The following is an 18216-nucleotide window of genomic DNA, read 5'->3' on the forward strand; positions in this document are numbered from 1 at the left end:
AGTCTTATAGGGCACCAACCAAGGATTATAAATGGCTGTTAAGTATTAATACATTTGCTTCTTGCCAAAAATATTTGCATCTGAGGCCCATGATGATTGATGACATTTAAATGTTACATTAAAATCACATTGGATTATCAACAATTGTTTAGCAAACATCCGTTTGCGATACATTGACAAGTGCAGAAAATATTTACATTTAGTCTTAAGGAAATACATAAGCACTTGTTTTCGAAAGCTGTCAGAAAAAAAATCTCATTTTGAATCTCCCAGATGATCGTGTGGGTGTATCGAAAATGATAACACAAGATTCTACATATACTTCTTGGCATGTACACGGAACCAAAGTGACAAGACCATCCAAGATGTTTGGTTAGGTGAGCGGAGACAACATATAATACTCACAAAATGCACAGTATAATTTAGCAATGAATTTAAAAATTAAGATAAATTGCCCGTAGGTGTGAATGTCAGTGCGAATGGTTGTTTGTTTATGTGTGCCCTGCAATTGGCTGGCGACCAGTTCAGGGTGTACCCGCCTCTCTCCCGAAGCTTGCTGGTAGTTAAGACACATACCTTCAAATATAATGGACATTTTCTTCTTGTAGATGGTGAAGTCAGTTTCTAGGAAGACACAGAAAATGACTCGTGTGATCTGCACAGAAAGAGGATGTAGAAAAACAATTAGTTCAAAAGTAAACTCAGCGTGTTCAATAAAAGAGTAACCAAGCGGAACATTTTGGATATTGAAACTTTGTGCAATAGCAAGACACAATCATCTTCATTCAGGAGTCTGATTAGGTACCATCCCTATTGAGACCACCCGAATTAGCCATTTGAGAGTGCTTGTAGCAAATAGTGAGCACATAACCAGAATTAGCATTACCAAATGGGTGCACGTTAGAGCAGAGCAATATCCTTCAAGACCACAAAAGGAACAGGCAATTTCGACTGTTTTCACTGAGCATGCAATTTACGAAATTAAAATGGCAAAAACATGTTTTTACTTCACATGTGTGGGTAATAAAGCCACAATTACATTGATATTGGTAGCTTTCAAAAAAGGTACTCCAGCTTGAACACTAAAACTTGTTCATCTTTACCTTTTCAATTTTCAAGTGTTATGGTCAAAGAGAAATGTATACACAGATGAAAGAATATAATAAAGCCATAAAGTGAGCCCAATAAAATGCTCACTGCCAACTGTCCCACATTATTACCTGTAATAGGTGAAGTTGAAAATGGCCTATAATGATGTGCAGTCGGGGGAAAAAGAGAGAATGAAACACGCAGGTAACAGAGTTGTGTCTTTGCAGAAAAAACAAACTTAAGACAGCACATTGTTCATGTTTTTGGAGTTCTGCTCTCTGAAATCAGGTAGCCACTAGTCTGAATAACGGTAATCTTACACACTAACCATTAGAGTAGCATTATAGATAACATCATGGTTATTAGGTAGTCCTGCTATGGAGGCAGAAATTGAGCTCACTTTCTGGACCCAACACAGGGATCAAATTCAAAGAGACCCCCTTCTGGTTTCCATACAGGCACAGATCTATAAATAGTTCCACCACCGGGGCTTTGTAGTAAATGTTAGGGGTTACTTCAGGATGGGGATAGTTTATTTTGCTCGATCTCCAGAGGATGCTTGTTCATCAAATGTTGTCTCCCTCTCAATCATCAAACAATTAGGGAAAGAAAGCTAGTGGAATTGTGTGTACATTGTTAAACGATGCGTGGAAAAGTAATAATATGCCACGATAATGCATATGACAATGTACTGTGTACTATGCAGGATGGCAGCACCCCAGGAATCCCATTAGTCTTTTATGGAGCTTAATCCTAAAAGTAATTGCCCACTGTGAAACGAATCATAAAGGCAAGCCTTACTGTGAAACACAAAGAAAGGCTTCTTATGAGCCTATGCTGACTGCGTGTAACAAGATGTTCTGTTACTTAACCTGTTCATTTATTTCATTTCAGTTGGGCCGGCCCCACTGGCACAGACGAGAAAATGAGGTGAAGGATGACAAAACACACCACAGGGAACAAACTGTCGCATTACAAATGAAATGACTGCGAGGATCAAATTTAATTGTGCAGAAATGTAAGCGTGTGCAGCACTGGTAATGCAAATGTTTTCTGTAAGTCTTCACAAGGTTTTCACACACTGTTACTGGTATTTTGGCCCATTCCTTTATACAGATCTCCTCTAGAGCAGTGATATTTTGGGGCTGTCCCTGGGCAACACAGACTTTCAACTCCCTCCAAAGATTTTGTATGAGGTTGAGATCTGGAGACTGGCTAGGCCACTCCAGGGCCTTGCAATGCTTCTTACAAAGCCACTCCTTCGTTGCCGGGCGGTTTGGGATCATTGTCATGCTGAAAGACCCAGCCACGTTTCATCTTCATTGCCCTTGCTGATGGAAGGAGGTTTTCACTCAAAATCTCACGATACATGGACCCATTCATTCTTTCCTTTACACGGATCAGTCGTCCTGGTCCCTTTGCAGAAAAACAGCCCCAAAACATGATATTTCCACCCCCATGCTTCACAGTAGGTATGGTGTTCTTTGGGTGCAACTCAGCATTCTTTCTCATCCAAACACGACAAGTTGAGTTTTTACCAAAAAGTTCTATTTTCCCAATCCTCTTCTGGATCATCCAAATGCTTGCTAGCAAACTTGAGACGGGCCTGGACATGTATTGGCTTAAGCAGGGGGACACATCTGGCACTGCAGGATTTGAATCCCTGGCGGCATAGTGTGTTACTGATGGTAGCCTTTGTTACTTTGGTCCCAGCTCTCTGCAGGTCATTTACTAGGTCCCCCCCGTGTGGTTCTGGGATTTTTGCTCACCGTTCTTGTGATCATTTTGACCCCACGAGGTGAGCCCCAGATCGAGAGAGATTATCAGTGGTCTTGTATGTCTTTCATTTTCTAATAATTGCTCCCACAGTTGATTTCTTCACACCAAGCTGCTTACCTATTGCAGTCTTCCTAGCCTGGTGCAGGTCTCGATTTTTTTTTTCTGGTGTCCTTTGACAGCTCTTTGGTCTTGGCCATAGTGGAGTTTGGAGTGTGACTGTTTGAGGTTGCGGACAGGTGTCTTTTATACTGATAACGAGTTTAAACAGGTGCCATTAGTACAGGTAACGAGTGGAGGACAGAGGAGCCTCTTAAAGAAGAAGTTACAGGTCTGTGAGAGCCAGAAATCTTGCTTGTTTGTAGGTGACCAAATACTTATTTTCCACCATGATTTGCTAATCATTTCTTTTTCTTCCCGCCCCCTCCCTCATTTTGTCTTTCATAGGTGAGGTATACCTATGATGAAAATTACAGGCCTCTCTCATCTTTTTAAGTGGGAGAACTTGCACAATTGGTGCCTGATTAAATACTTTTTTTCCCCCACTATATTCACGTAGCTCTTCAGAAAGATATTATTGGCACGTAAGCCTACTGATATCCAAAAGAAGCACTGATTAGTGTAAATGTATAATAGAGTCATGAAATTCAAAGCTACAAACTATTAAAGATTTTAAGCTTTTCAAGACTAGTGTGTGTGTAGTTTGGTATGTGTGCCGCTCCCCGCAACAATCAAGGTTGAAAAAGGTAATGGAAGACTAATTAGAAAGCTGGGTTCCCTGCATGCCACCATGCCTTGTCATTATTCATCCCTGATTGGAGCGTCTTTGCCAAAGGGTGCGCGCAATATGATTGGATCCCATGACTGCTTCAGGCAGGGATGGTCAGCTTGACCAAAAAATAAATAAAAAATCTTCCGTACACTAAGGTACTGTACTTTATTGGTGTGTCTTTCTCCAAGGCGCACTGAAGTAGATTCCAACCTTGATGCAGCCACCTGATTCTCCTCCTCTATAATCAAGCATCATAGCTATGTATAATAATGTATCCAGAAAAATATTGTGCATTTATTGAACTACTAAGTACAGATGCCAGGCATATTCTCAAACTGTATATTTCTGTACAGTATGTCATAAAAAAGTCAACAATATATTATATATGGAACATTACAGACCCATTTGTACACTGAGAGCATACTTATATGTGTAGGTTTTACCACAGCAATGAAGAATTTGACTCAAATTTCTTTCATTATACCCAAATTCTTCCTCTAAGAAGGTAGAAGTAATCAAGCCTATCAACCACTACAACTCATTTTTCTATGAATCCAAGTTCCATAAAGTTATGACTATAAGCTGAGACTTTCCCCCCGGGTATAACCCGTGCTGCTTCAACAACGATGCGGCATATTTTTTTTCGATCCTAGGAACGCCACATTCTTGTCTATTCTTAGCTTCTCTTTAACTTATTAAAATTGTGTTAACTATTCATGAAGTTTCGATGAGTGTTAACCGTTCACGTTTTTAAATCAAACCTGCCCTAATTGAAGCTTTTGGATCAGTATTCAGATCTGCTCTGCTCAAGCGCTGCTTGTTCAAGTCAAAGTGAGGCTAAAGGCCTCTTTATACTCCTGCGGTCGCGCGGCCGACAACGCCCGCATTACATCACGCAACCCACGAATAGCTGTGCAGCTTTCCTTGCACCCGACAAAAATAGTTGCTGCGGGTCGAACGCCGCGGAGATCATCTCTCGTGATTGGTCCGTTTTAGTCACATGCTGTGATGACGTACGAGCGTGCCCATTGGTTCTACATACCATCAATGTCGCCGCCTTCTCGATCAATTTTGCAGCATAATTAAATGTATCATCTGGTCATTTATGTTCTGTCGCGGTCGCCATTGTTGTTGCTTTGTTCCTTGTTACTGAAAGGGAAGTAAAAACGGCATCCGGAAATGGAAACCTTGTGGTGTCCTATCCAATACCAGCCATAGCGACACTCCTGACCGACTTGGAGGTGAACTGCAGCACACTTTCAAAACAGCGCACGTGGGTTGCGCTCGAGAATAAAGGCAAACTACGCGTGGGACAGCCGCAGTGACGTCAGCGCGGTCGCCGTCCACGCGAGTATAAAGAGTCCTAAGATTCTGGACCTTATCTTTGTTGTGTAGATTTTTTTCTGTGGAAGTAGCAGCATTTTCACTTCTGTTTTACTTTGTGCTGTTCCAATGTTTTTTTAATATCCTACAGTAAGGTTGGCAGTTTTTGGTTTGACTTGCATTTGTGTGTAAAATGTGTGGTATAAATAAAAAAATGGCAGCGAATATACTGCTCATACCAATACGCTCAATTCAGATGGAATTTTATGGAAAATATCTTAATCATTAAACTGCATTATCTTTAATTCCCCATTTGTTTGTTATACAGTAAATTTGATTGCTAATTTTGGTAATTCCCTGTATTGACTAGAGAGCAGTCCAGAGTGGACCCCGCCTCTTACCCAAAGTCAACTCGGTAAGGCTCACCAGCTCACCCGTGACCCTAATGAGGACAAGCTGCACAGGTGATTGATGGCTGGATGGATTTCAGTAAGTATCAATGCTGTTAAGGGCATTTGGAGCATTAACCACACCGTGTGGCAGTCTAATGCATTTCTTAAGCGCTGAATATATCAGGAGATTATTACCATTACATGTTTCGTGCAGAGAAAAATGATTTGTGTTGTGATCAGTACATGAAATGACTTGTTGTTGTCTTGAGAGACTATTAAAAGCTATTTTAATATATGTGGATCTGTAGCACATGACAGCGGTGCAAGGTTCACTGGGTGCCCCTAACTAACTGGCTCTGGCAGCAGAATAGGACATGCAGGAACAATTCATGCATTTTTTTGCTCACTTGTACATCCATCTTGATTTTTTTTCAAGAGGAGGGAATAGGTTGCCCTACTCCTGCTGTTTGAACTCAAAAGACAACTGTGCACACTGCACTTCGTCATGAAATAGGTACCCGCTGAAGCGCACTATTCCCCAAAATATATATTGAGGTTTGCAGAGTTGGCTTAAGAATTCTTGCTTTACTTTTGGTTAAGCTTGTGGTGGGCAAGCATCATGCAATGGATGAAATCAGTGAACATAAATATTGCAACTTGTAATGTATTAACACACACACAATCCAATATAAGAGCTTTATCACAAAATTGTACCGTCACAAAGATAACTGGAAAGGCATTCAGTGGAGCGACAACCTCTGCCAAGACCAAAAAAACCAGCCGAAAGGGGTGGTAACACATATCTTTTTAAGAGCATCTCCCGCTTCATCTGGTGGGTCACTTTCCCACTTGGTCCTGATATCATTGGGCCATAACAGCACACACACACACACACACACACACACAGAAAAGTAAAATCTGTCTCCACCTTTATCTGGACCAAAATTGGATGTGTTCTTCCTTAGTCCATAAGCCATCCTTTTAAAAAATATAGTGGAAATATTTTTTTGTGTAGTGCTAACTGGACAATACAAGAGCGGCTGTTTGATACAGCTCTTGTATTGGATCTCATAAATTTGTGGATGTGCACCAAATGTCGTGACCAACGAGTGCAAATTATTCTTGTAAGGTTTAATCAGATCGCAAATAACTATGACAGGCTTCATGTGTGTTCTTACATGGATAGTGTGTGTCATTGTTCTAGAGACTAAAAGACGCCAGTATATTTATTCCACAGCCAGAAATATCTCCTCATAATAGACTACAGCATCAAAGGCATCATCAGGAGGACTTCGCCTCCTTTGTTGTCTACAATGTAGGTTTAGTTCGAGGCTTCACTTTGAAGCAGGCAGACCACGTCCAGGCCTTGTTTGTGATGTAATTACACACACCTGCGTCTCCTTGTTCACAGAGCGTGTAGCCAGAGAAAAGAATGTTCTTTCTTGCAGGCCACATTCTAATCAGAGTAGTGTAAATAAATTATCCTTCTTGCAGTGGAAAAAAAAGACAACATGTATGTTCAGTAAGTCAGCAGTCATCTGTTTAGTTACATTGCAATTATACTCTTGGTCAAACCGGATTTTTTCATACTGCAGTTGGTTTGAACCAAAGTCGGATTGCTTTCTCACCTCAACTTAACCATATCAGAGTTTGTTTGATTATTGGGGTCATACCTAGCCAAACAAACCGCACCAAGAAGGGGAGGGGGGGGGGGGGGGGGGAACACAGCTTGAATGAATTTTTCCAAAGGGTGCTATAGACATTAAGGCTGAATTTACACTGGAATTCCCAATCCAGACTGAGTGCCTATACCCAATTTCCTTCGACAATTTCAATTCAGGTGACATGCGATAGCACTGTGCTTACATTCATTGAATAAATGACATCCTGTATGGAAAGACATCCAAAATGCACTTAAGCAGCAGTGACAACACACAGGTAAGCAGTAGTTGACCTTCAGCTCCTCAACGCTGGTGTTCTCGTTTCAACTCCTCTTCAACGCTGCACCGGCTGCAGAAAGCAGCATATAATACTAACAAACATACATATATCATCTTACAAATACTGAACATTAAATATCGTCCCCCAGTTGTTGAAATGACGGTAAACTTGACATTACTCCTACTACTGGTCGCAGTCTACAATTATTTTTCCTTTTATGTAGCGAATGTACCTCATTTACACCATATTTAATGCTTAAGTTTTCTTCTGTAGTTTAGCTTTACAGCGTGTCTTTTTAACGTGTTTGTTTGTGATGTTTGGGCAGACATCAGTGTGTATTTTTCACAGATGGCCGTATTTCGATGTCAGGATTGTACTGATAGTTAGAGCCGATCTGCCTGATTATGCTGCAGTCGCATTAGCAGATATACGATTCATATCAGATTTAGAATTTGGATTTTGATCTGACTATATCCATTTTACATTTTTTTTTCCTCTTTAGGCCATCATAGCCATGGAAAAAAAGTTGAATGTATTTTAATATCCAGACTGTGACTCCATGACTCCATCATGACATGAATCTTCTGCTACTTTAAAAGCTGCAGGACACTGTAATGTCCCATGTTAAGATTAAGGAGCGTTGGCCACTCGGGGAATGCTGTGAGAAGCTTCTCAGTTTGACTTTGATTGACCCCGGGCAGAAGCTACACCTGCAGTAAGCTGGAGCATTATCATTTCAAAGACAGCCTCAGAAAAGGTTGTCCCTTTGAACAAAATGCCTCCATCCATACATCAAAGCAGACGCCTGACATTGGACTCGGTGAAATGATGGTTACTACCAAAGCCCCAGAAGAAAGCGCTGGACTGAAGAATCTGAACTTCCAAAGCCTATCGATGTTAGATACTGAATAAATCACACAAAGGGCATTAGGACAGCCAGTGCAGTCACTTGAATATTGCCTAAAAGACGACAAGAGTTTTGTAAATGCTTATGTGAAAAATTATGCATGAGCGCTCAGCACAGGGTGACTAAATAGAAGTGATAACATTCTGCTAAGCCGCCTGCTTATTTCATCAGTGTAAAACATCACAAAGCGGCTCCTAAAGCTGCATGTAGAACAGAATATCAAACATTTTGACAGGGAAATGCTGTCTCGCCAGGTTTGGAAAAACACATTGTATGTTAATTCAATTTGTATGTTAATTCAACAAATCTGTTATTTTTCAAAACATTTGAGCTCAGCTGGAGTGTAGCACGTATCAGGCATCAAACATTTTATTGCTCCTTTTCAAAGACGATTTGCTCAAACTGAGAGCTGAACAGCTTCTGACAACTCGATCTGAAGTTTAGAAATACTGAAACAAAGTCAGTTGGAAAGTATGTTTAATATGTCATTGTTTTATCCTTCAATATACATTTTGAATTATTTTATGAAACATACATCATGTATCTGAAAGACGGGGCAGGCTTTATGGATTTTAGGTGCGTCAGTAGAGTTGAGCCAATGTCAACACGGGAATTATTTAATTAGCAGGCACTGCTTCCCCAACATGAAGGAACATGTCAATATATTCCTACAAGGACTGCAGATGATATCACTGGGCAGAAACTGAATGTTGAAAAAAGTCATTTAGAATAAGAATAGAAAGATGATTCCCCACCAGGACCTGTAGAGGTCCCTGAACAATTCACCACAGAACAGTATGTGTTTGACCAATGATTTAATAGACTTTTCAATTAATATGGATGGTCAAATGATTTTCATGATGGAATGCTCAAGTTTGAGACTGTGGGGAATAGTTAGAGGGTGAAGGAGAAAGATTTCAAATCATAAAGATGAGAGGAAGTGCAGCTGTGGACAAAGGTCAGAGGGGAATGATGAAGGAAGGACTAATGTGAGGGCTGTATCTATGATCCATGACTGCATCGGTAATGATGTGACCTCTGGACTCTGGCCTATGACAATCTCTGCTGATGAGGCTGCGTGCATGCGTAAGTTTGTCTGTCTGTACGCAGCAAAGATGGACACAGCGATAAGTTTAATGGAATAACATCTGCCCAAGATAGTCTTTGGCGAAGGTGAAATAAGCTTACCTACTGTACGCTCAGCGAGAACTCCATGAGTTAAACTTGCAGTATCAAAAACTCTGCCTTTACAAATACAATGAAGTTTGGGAATGACGGAGATTATTAAGCTTGTTGCGAGGGGTAAAATATTAGAAACAGCTCTCAGTATGAAGCAGTGCAGTACTACATTTTGTATTCTTTCATGTTTTGAGGTAGGACAGTGGGCTTGTGGTTAGCATGTCTGCCTCATAGTTCTCAGGTTCAGACTTCAAATACACAGCATTCCTGTGTGGGGTTTATATGTTCTTCCCGTCCTTGCATGGATTTTCTTTGGCTTTTCTCCACATTTCAAAAACACGCTTGTTAGGTTCACTGAAGACTAAATTGTTCAAAGGTGTGAATGGGTGCTACTCTGAATGTGCACTGCGATTGCCTTGCAACCAGTCCAGGTTGTACCCCACCTGTAACCCAAAGTCAGCTGAAAAGGCTACTGTTCACCCTTGACCCTAATGAGGACAAGCAGTCGACAAAATAGATGAATGGATGTTTCAGATTTTTTCACTCTCTTAACATTGAAGCAAGGGGACGACTGTTGCAGAACATATGGTAATCAGACATTTGCTGTTGTTTGATGCTCTCTAAAACTCCCAAACCTGTATAGTGCGGCCAAGTGTTTTTCTATGAGGAAGTGGTTTTAATGGACTTAAAAATGAGCTGAATAACAGCTGTTTCAGTAACAGCTTACAAAATGAATCGTTCGGCCTGCCAAAGGTAACAACTGGACATAAATATGTTTCCTGGTGCATAAAATTGTGAAAACATTTCTTTCACATGATGTAGAGCTTGGAATACAGGTATCCAATAAGCAAATAATTTTCTCAGACACTAAACTAAACTGGACACTACATTGTTCACTGGCACGCATCAAAGTCAATACAAAATCTGCTCCACTGAACAATATCACAGCATATAGTAAATGGTGTCGGTCTTGTACTGCATCACATTAGATTCTGCAGGTGTATTGCCTACAGTGTTCTTGTAATAGGATTCTACAATAATACTCCTGAGTAAGTTTCCACAATTCTGTTTGCACAATGGTCACTGTACCAAATTATCGCTCTTTTAGTAATTTCAACCTGCTCGAAATTGCTTGAGGACTATGCATCATTTGCAAAAAAAAAAAAAATGTAAAAATTGTGTTGGCATTAACACATTACCGGTAACCTTTCATTGCTCAGTGACTCTCCGTACTGTGTTTTTATGTTTATATGTCTAAGTATTTTCTATCAAATAGAAAAATCTGTTGTCATACTAGAGCGGCTCCAACTACCGGAGAGAAATTCCTCATGTGTTTTTGACATAGTTGGAAAATAAAGATGATTCTGATTTCTCTGGCAAAAGCTATTACACTTTTATAACACAGTCGGTGAACCTAATTTCACAAACAACGCAGACAATATTTTTCACGGTGTCCCTGCCCATGTGCCCTGTGCATCTGATTGAAAACTAATGTTCTCAAAGAAAGAATGTATTAATATTAACATACAGTATCATATAAAGTAATGACATGTGCTGTCATCATTGACCATGTCTCACAATTTTGACACTTTCAGGGATCATATATCCATTTCATAAAGAAAGATGGCTAACATGACAACTACTCTATGAATGTTCTTGAGAGTCCCGATTAAATGAAGATCGAAGGAGTATCAGGATCACTGTTGCGTCAAATGGGTTGCCAGTCGCTGTGGACTTGTTGCAAGAGTTTCCTTCACCGATCCAGTATGGAGCCGGTTTGACTCTCAAGGCCGCCTTACTTCAGTGTGCAATGTGGAAGTGATTCACAGCAACTCACATTATATACTGTATTGCATTTGTCTGTGGCATTGTGCAGCTGTCTGCCGATTCACATACAAATAAACGTAAATACAGTTCAGAGCTCACGGGCTGAGGCTCTCAAATGGGTTGGAGGAGGAGGGCGGAAAGCAACCGGGGAGGGAGGAGTGAAGTTTTAAAGGCCTGTTGCATGTCTAAATTGATGATTGTTGACCTTTACATTGTTACTGCTACGATTGTACTACTTTTATACTATTATTTTTTCCATCGTTTGAAGTTCAGATTTAGTTTTTTTGCCTAGAGTGTCCAATCCACAATTGATTTAGTCCTATAAGCAAATATTTTAATATTATGAGACTCCAATTCACCAATCAGACGATGAGAATTGTAAATAATCTTGTTATAAAAATTATGCAACATTGGTTGGATCAGAATCATCTTTATTTTGCTAAGTATGTCAAAAAACACACAAGGAATTTGTCTCCAGTAGTTGGAGCCCCTCTACTACGACAACAGACAGTCAATTGACAGAGAATAATTTTGAGACATATAGACATTGAGAAAAACAGTCACTGAACAATGAAAGGTTGCTCGTAATCTGGTAATACCGGTACAATTTTTTTTTTTTTTTGACAATTGTGCAAAAAGATGCAGAGTCCTCTAGCACTTAACGCAGTTCAAGTGACTAATATAGCAACAGTTCGGTGCAATGTCCATTGTGCAAAGGGCGCCGTGTCTTCAAGGAATGTATGCAGTTTAAAGTGACTAGTCGTTCGATAATCTGGGACAATGTCGATTGTGCAAATGTTGGAGATACTCCTCAGTCAGTGTGCAAGTGGTGCAGATGCTACTCTGGCATGAGTGGCCAGTATTGGTCAACAACAGATAGGCAAATTGTGCAGCTTGGCGAGACTACTACAGTGAGTGCACGAGTAATGTATAATTGGCCCGACAGAAATGTGACAACAAACTCAAGACAAAGAAACTGGCAGCATGTTGTAATTGTAAGTTAGCTGTTTAAGAAGTTGATGGCAAGAGGGAAGAAGCTGTTGGAATGTCTGCTAGTTTTAGGTATTGGAGCTACAGAATAGCTCCAATACCTGTCCAAATGCCAGAAACAACATTATGCTGACAATGTACATGCCAGTTCGAAAAAAAAATTATTACCTTAAACTCCAGCTTCATCAGATTGACTGAAAATGTAGAGGCTGCGACAAGGACCATGCAAGACCTCCATTGTCAGCTGATGGAGCTCCCAGTGCTTGTAATAAGCGCCTGACCAGTTCACCAACATTCTTTACACTGAGCGACAGGGTGAGATTTCTGTATCAGCATTGGTGCAGAAGCTCCAAATAGTAAAACTGCGTGTAAATCTGAGAGGACGCAGGAGTTACAGAAAGACACAAATGTTATTTTATGCTGCACCAAGTGTCCTTCAGCTATCGCACCAGAGAAACTTGATTTAAAACGGGCTGAAGAAGAGGAGTTGAAACGAGAACACCAATTAGGCAGAAGCAAAAGCATTCCCTGCATTTTTCTGATTTTGCTAAAACAAATCAAGCCCAGAAAACCAGTGGAGATACTCAACATGGGAACAACATTACACTGAATTTAATTAAAAAAAAAAAGACCAATTGCACAATGGGCAGACATGGTTGGTGATTGCAGCATAGTCAGAGAACTAATTTGCACACAGAATCTGCCAGAAACTATTTGGGAGACTGACAATATTACTAGTGCACCTGTATTCCAGCAAGGGCAAATAAAGGAAAGAGCAACAGAAGGAACTAAAATGAGGACTAACCGTTTCGTGATAACGTTCCCTTGTTTCTGTAGGAATACATTCTCAGACAATTGGAGGGGATAGTTCGTTTGCTTCAACAGATTTTTAAAAAATATACTAGGGTTTTGCACATTAACGTTATTTCTAGATAATGTTTTTTGTTGTTGTAATTAGGGAAGCAAAAAAAAAAGAAAAAAAAATCTATTTTGAATTGAATTTTCTTTATTTTAAATGTGAATAAATAAAACAGTAACAGACAAACAGCCAACTAGATTTAAAAAAAAAATCAAAAAATTATACATTTTTGAAAAGGAGTAGGAATAAGTAAAATTTATTTTCTCTTTCCCTATCTCTACTTCTTTATAATCCTATAGAACATCAATAAAGTACGATATAAGTCTGTCCTTATTCCTCTCTACACTAATACACAGATGGTGGGTCGAGTAGCCAAATATTGTACTCAAGTTAGAGTACTGTTACTTTAGAATAATCTGACTCAAGTAAAAGTAAAAAGTAGTCATCCAAATATTTACTTGAGTAAGAGTAAGAAAGTACTCAATGAAAAAACTACTCAAGTAAAGTAAGAGAAACTTCTGATTTATTTATTTTTTTAAATCACAGCATGAACATCAAATAAATTAAAATAAAAAATAATATATGGTAGTCGACACACACCTGCCACCATTTAAATTTTTAACTGCCCAAAAACCAACGACATGCATCGGCCCCTACAGACAAATTATTTCCTTTATTCGCTTCAATGACTTCATGAAGAAGCTGTTTGCTGTGTGCGTGTACAACACCATAGCTAATTTTTCCATATCCATTGCCAAAACAACCAGTTCAGGGTGTACCCCGCCTTCTGCCCGATGACAGCTGGGATAGGCTCCAGCACGCCCGCGACCCTAGTGAGGAGAAGCAGCTCAGAAAATGGATGGATGGCATTGCCAAAACAACAGCAAAAACATTAGCAACATTACAACTACTCTGAACCTTCTTTCGCCAGCTTTCACAAATTCACAAAGGTTTTTATCTGAGCTACTTACTATCGGAGCAACTACACCCGATGGAGCATGGAGAAGACGAAGATGGCGCCACAGAGGGAAGTGTGCCGGAGTACAAGTTAAGCTTCAACAGCTAGGATTTTGAATGCCACTTCTGTCGATCTACCTCGCAAATCTACGCTCTCTACCCAACAAAAAGGACGAGCTTCATCCCCAATGACACCGTACTGCTGCCCGGCTTCCAACTACACTATCGGGGAAAACAAAAGGTGGCAGAATATACTTCGACATCAACGGAAAACGGTGTACTGATATTACGGAGTTCAGCACACGCTGCAGCCCGTTCATACTCGCCGGTGTTTACATATCCCTACAGGTTAACACGAACGCCGCACTGTACAAGTAAATGAACTTAAAGCTCCCATATTCACCCCTCATTATTCTTGGGGGCTTTAACAAAGCAAAACTCACCCGCAAACTCCCTAAATACATGTAGCACATGGACTGTCCCACGAGAGAAAACAAAATTCTAGACCACTGCTATACCCTGCTGAAGGACTTGTACCGAGGACTATTCCCTGTGCAGCTTTGGGCTGGTCTGATCACTGCTTAATTCACTTAATACCAACATACAGATCACATTTAATGTGCGGAGCCTGTGGTGAAAACAGTGAAGAAGTGGACTGAGTAGAAGACTGTTTACACAGCACAGATTGGAGTCTCTTTAAAACTTCAACTGGCAGCCTGGATGAATATGTGGAAACTGCTACAGTTTCTGTGAAGATGTGTGTGTACATTTCACACGTTCAATAACAACAAGCCGTGGTTCACTGCCAAACTTCGCCAAGCTAAACCGAACACATGTCGGAGTAGGGACACAGCCCTGTACAATCAGGCCAGAAACCAGCTGACAAAAGAAATCAACATCGCAAAGAGAAATTCTGCAGAAAAGCTGGGAAAACAGTTGGCTGCTAATGACTGCATCAGTTTGGCGAGGATTACAATCGCTAACCTGCGACGAGCGATTATCCCCCCAAGCGAAGAACAATAAAGCACTGTCTGATGACTTGAATACCTTTCTCCTGCAGATTGGAAAAGGACACTTTCACACCCCACACCCACCGACGACCACCATCACACCTCTGAATGCAGACACCACCACAGTCATCTGGCTCATCATAGACGGTGATGAGCCTGTGTATCGACAGGAGGTGGAGAGGCTGTAGTTGTGGTGCGCCTGGCAACATGGAGCTGAACATGTTCAAGATGGTAGAGATGATCATGGACTTCAGGAAACATTCTTCGCCACAGCTGCACCTCATGCTGTCCAACTGGCCTGTGTCAACCGTCGAGACCTTCAAGCTCCTGGGAATTACAGTCTCTCAAGACCTGAAGTGGGAGACCAGCATCAACTCCATCCTCTAATAGGCCCAGCAGAGGATGTACTTCCTGCGGGTTCTGAGGAAGCACGTTGAGGCAGTTCTACACAGCAGTCATCAAAACAGTCCAGTGTTTATCCATCACAGTCTGGTTTGGTGCTGCCTCAAAGAAGGACAAAATCAGACTGCAATAGACCGTCAAGGCTGATGAAAAAAATATTGGTACCCACCTACCCGCTCCTGAGGACTTGCACGCTGCCAGGACTAAAACAAGGGCATGCAAAATCCTCTTGGACCCTCCACATCTTGGTCACCACCTCTTCCAGCTCCTTCCCTCAAGTAGGCACTATTGAACAATGCAAACTAAAACCACCAGACATTCCAACAGCTTTTTCACTCTTGCCATGAACTTCTTAAACAATTGACTTCGAATTTCTTTGTAACAGCTGCCATTTTGCACATCTCTGTTGGGACACTTTTGCATTATTTATACACACTGCTTTATCACGGTGCACTATTTGCATATTGTTGTTGATGACTACTGCCCACTTATGTGCTTGAGAACTCTGTACCATATGCACAATTGTCACTATATGAGATCATTGCACTATTAGTCACTTTAAATTGCTCAATGACTTGCCACACTTTTTGTTTTGTCCTAAATGTATATTTTGTCATATTGACTGTTTGTTGTGACACTACAGTGCCTCCAACTATTGGAGACAAATTCCTTGTGTGTCTTGTAAGATACTTGGCCAATAAAGCTGATTCTGATTCTGACTATTACTTAATATGTGTAGATTTGAATGCTAATACAAAGCAACTGATGTTGCTGCTGTCAAGTCTCAAATCCGTGTGTTCGTAGTCATCCTGTACTGGTCCCACTATAAAGTTTTGGTTTTAGTCTACTGATTTTGAACATCTGAATCAATATGTTTAAGGCATCACGGACAATATGTTTTACAACTGGTAACCATAACAAAATGCATTTTAAGGCGTTCAACGGTTTTGGCAGATTTACACTGTTTAAGAGAAAACAGTATGGTTATGACAGGAAATTTTAAAAAAAGGAAAAGAAAACAGAAAAAAACCCACCGAGAGAACTACCAGGTGGCGTAAAAAAAAATAAATGCTTTAAATTAGAGCTGCTGTTTGACATCTATTACACAAAACAGGAATGACTACACAATATGGACAAATGTATCAAGCAGATCTCGTCCAATAAGTCATTTTGGACTTTTGTGCAGTTAATTCATAGAGGAAACGCTAGGTCAATGCTTTTGTGATGTCAGCAGATTGTAGGAGTATTTGCATATCAGTTAAAATGTCCAATCAGCTAAACGTGCCAAAGAAAAATATCACGCTTTAACTGAGATAAAAACAATAGTATTTATAGCGTGTCCAACAGATAGTACCAAACACTCGTATAGTTTTTGTCCGTTTATTTTCTTAAACTCACAGATTAATAGGGGAAGCCTAAAAGTTTTTGGACATGGGATGGGCGACTGATTATTTTGTAAATAAAAGTTTTTATAGCGTACTAATAGACCAAGGAAGAACTTTTTGTAGTAGCCCCTCAGGCTTTTCTTTTGTGGATGGAAAACAGCTGTGTAATAGTAGACTCAAAGGCCCAGTTACAGGCTGACACGGTGGTTACACACATCTCACATCTGGAAGCCATTTGAAGTGAATCTGAAATAAAAATGCTGTTCCAGGATACACAATGAAAGTTCCTTGATACAACAAATGACTAAAAGGCACATTTTGTTCCTTGTTTCATTTTGGATTCATCTGATTGTCTTGTTAAGGTCCAATGAATTCTCTTTCCGTGCTTTACTCAAAGGGCTTGTTATTTCACTAGCATCGTTAAAGACAAAACTACCTCACTATGGAGTTAGACACATTGGCTAAATCGTTGGCGCTCTTCCAACAAGCAGAAAGAAAACCCTTCAATGGTTACTGAAAAATGAAACTGATAAAACTGCAAAATATCTAATGAAAAGCAGTATGTTTTTTTGTGGCCCAACAGAATTATTAAAAACAACAACAAAAAACTAACGAAACTGGCATTAAAAAAAACCCCTCTATTGTTACCTCAGTATGTCTTTGGACAATCCTTTCAGGCTATCGTTGCAATAAAAAGACCTTCTGCAAGTCTCAATGAGACTTGTCTACCCGTTTGACATATTTTGGCCCACTCCTTGTGAGCAAACTGTCTCAGCTTTGAAAGGTGCCTTCTCCAGACTGCATGTTCCAGCTTCTTCCAAAGATGGTCAATAAGATTTACAGTCAATCAGGGCTCATCGAAGGCCACATCAGAATCGTTGTTTTGTTCTGAGCCAAACAGCCAAGAATAGCTCAGCACGAAACATCCGACTATTGTGACTTTTTCTTTCTTTTAACGCAATGGGTACCAGCAATTTAGCCTTCATTGGTACAAGGAAAGAGTCAGTGTACGCAATTGTGTCATAAGTAATGGGGTGGTGGGAGGAAGAAGATCTATAATTAGTTTCTAATGCCCACTTTATTAGATGCCGAGAGGGCCAGAGTCCTGTCAAGATGAATTTGTCACAGCTTATGAAAGAGGAATTACAAAGTTATTGATTTATTTGAGGAAAGGAACAAGCAAAGCTCATTGAATGACACGACCTTAGTTGAGTGTCCTCTTGTCAAGGAGATATAATTTAATATGCGAGGAAAACAAACGAGGGGAAGATGTTGGCATCATAATGTCTGCATTACATCAGGAGGGGGGAGAAAGGTTGTTTGACCCAAACTTGATGCTATTTAACATTAGGTACATCTGCACAAGCACCTTTACAGAAATAATAATGCTAAGGTTTGATTAACACT

The 18216-nt window shown here is 40.3% G+C and overlaps 1 protein-coding gene across 4 annotated transcripts in view; it reads right to left on the bottom strand.

The window, feature by feature from the left end:
- macrod2 (mono-ADP ribosylhydrolase 2) overlaps positions 1–18216 on the bottom strand; it is a 459456-nt gene that overhangs the window by 47279 nt on the left and 393961 nt on the right. For all 4 annotated transcript variants that reach the window (XM_061690718.1, XM_061690717.1, XM_061690716.1 and 1 more), the window contains exon 9: positions 577–655. In XM_061690718.1, the coding sequence (XP_061546702.1) occupies positions 577–655 (79 nt within the window). The remainder of the gene's footprint in view (positions 1–576; positions 656–18216) is intronic.

The sequence above is a fragment of the Phycodurus eques genome, chromosome 11, assembly GCF_024500275.1.
Source record: "Phycodurus eques isolate BA_2022a chromosome 11, UOR_Pequ_1.1, whole genome shotgun sequence".
In the NCBI taxonomy this organism is placed as follows: domain Eukaryota; kingdom Metazoa; phylum Chordata; class Actinopteri; order Syngnathiformes; family Syngnathidae; genus Phycodurus; species Phycodurus eques.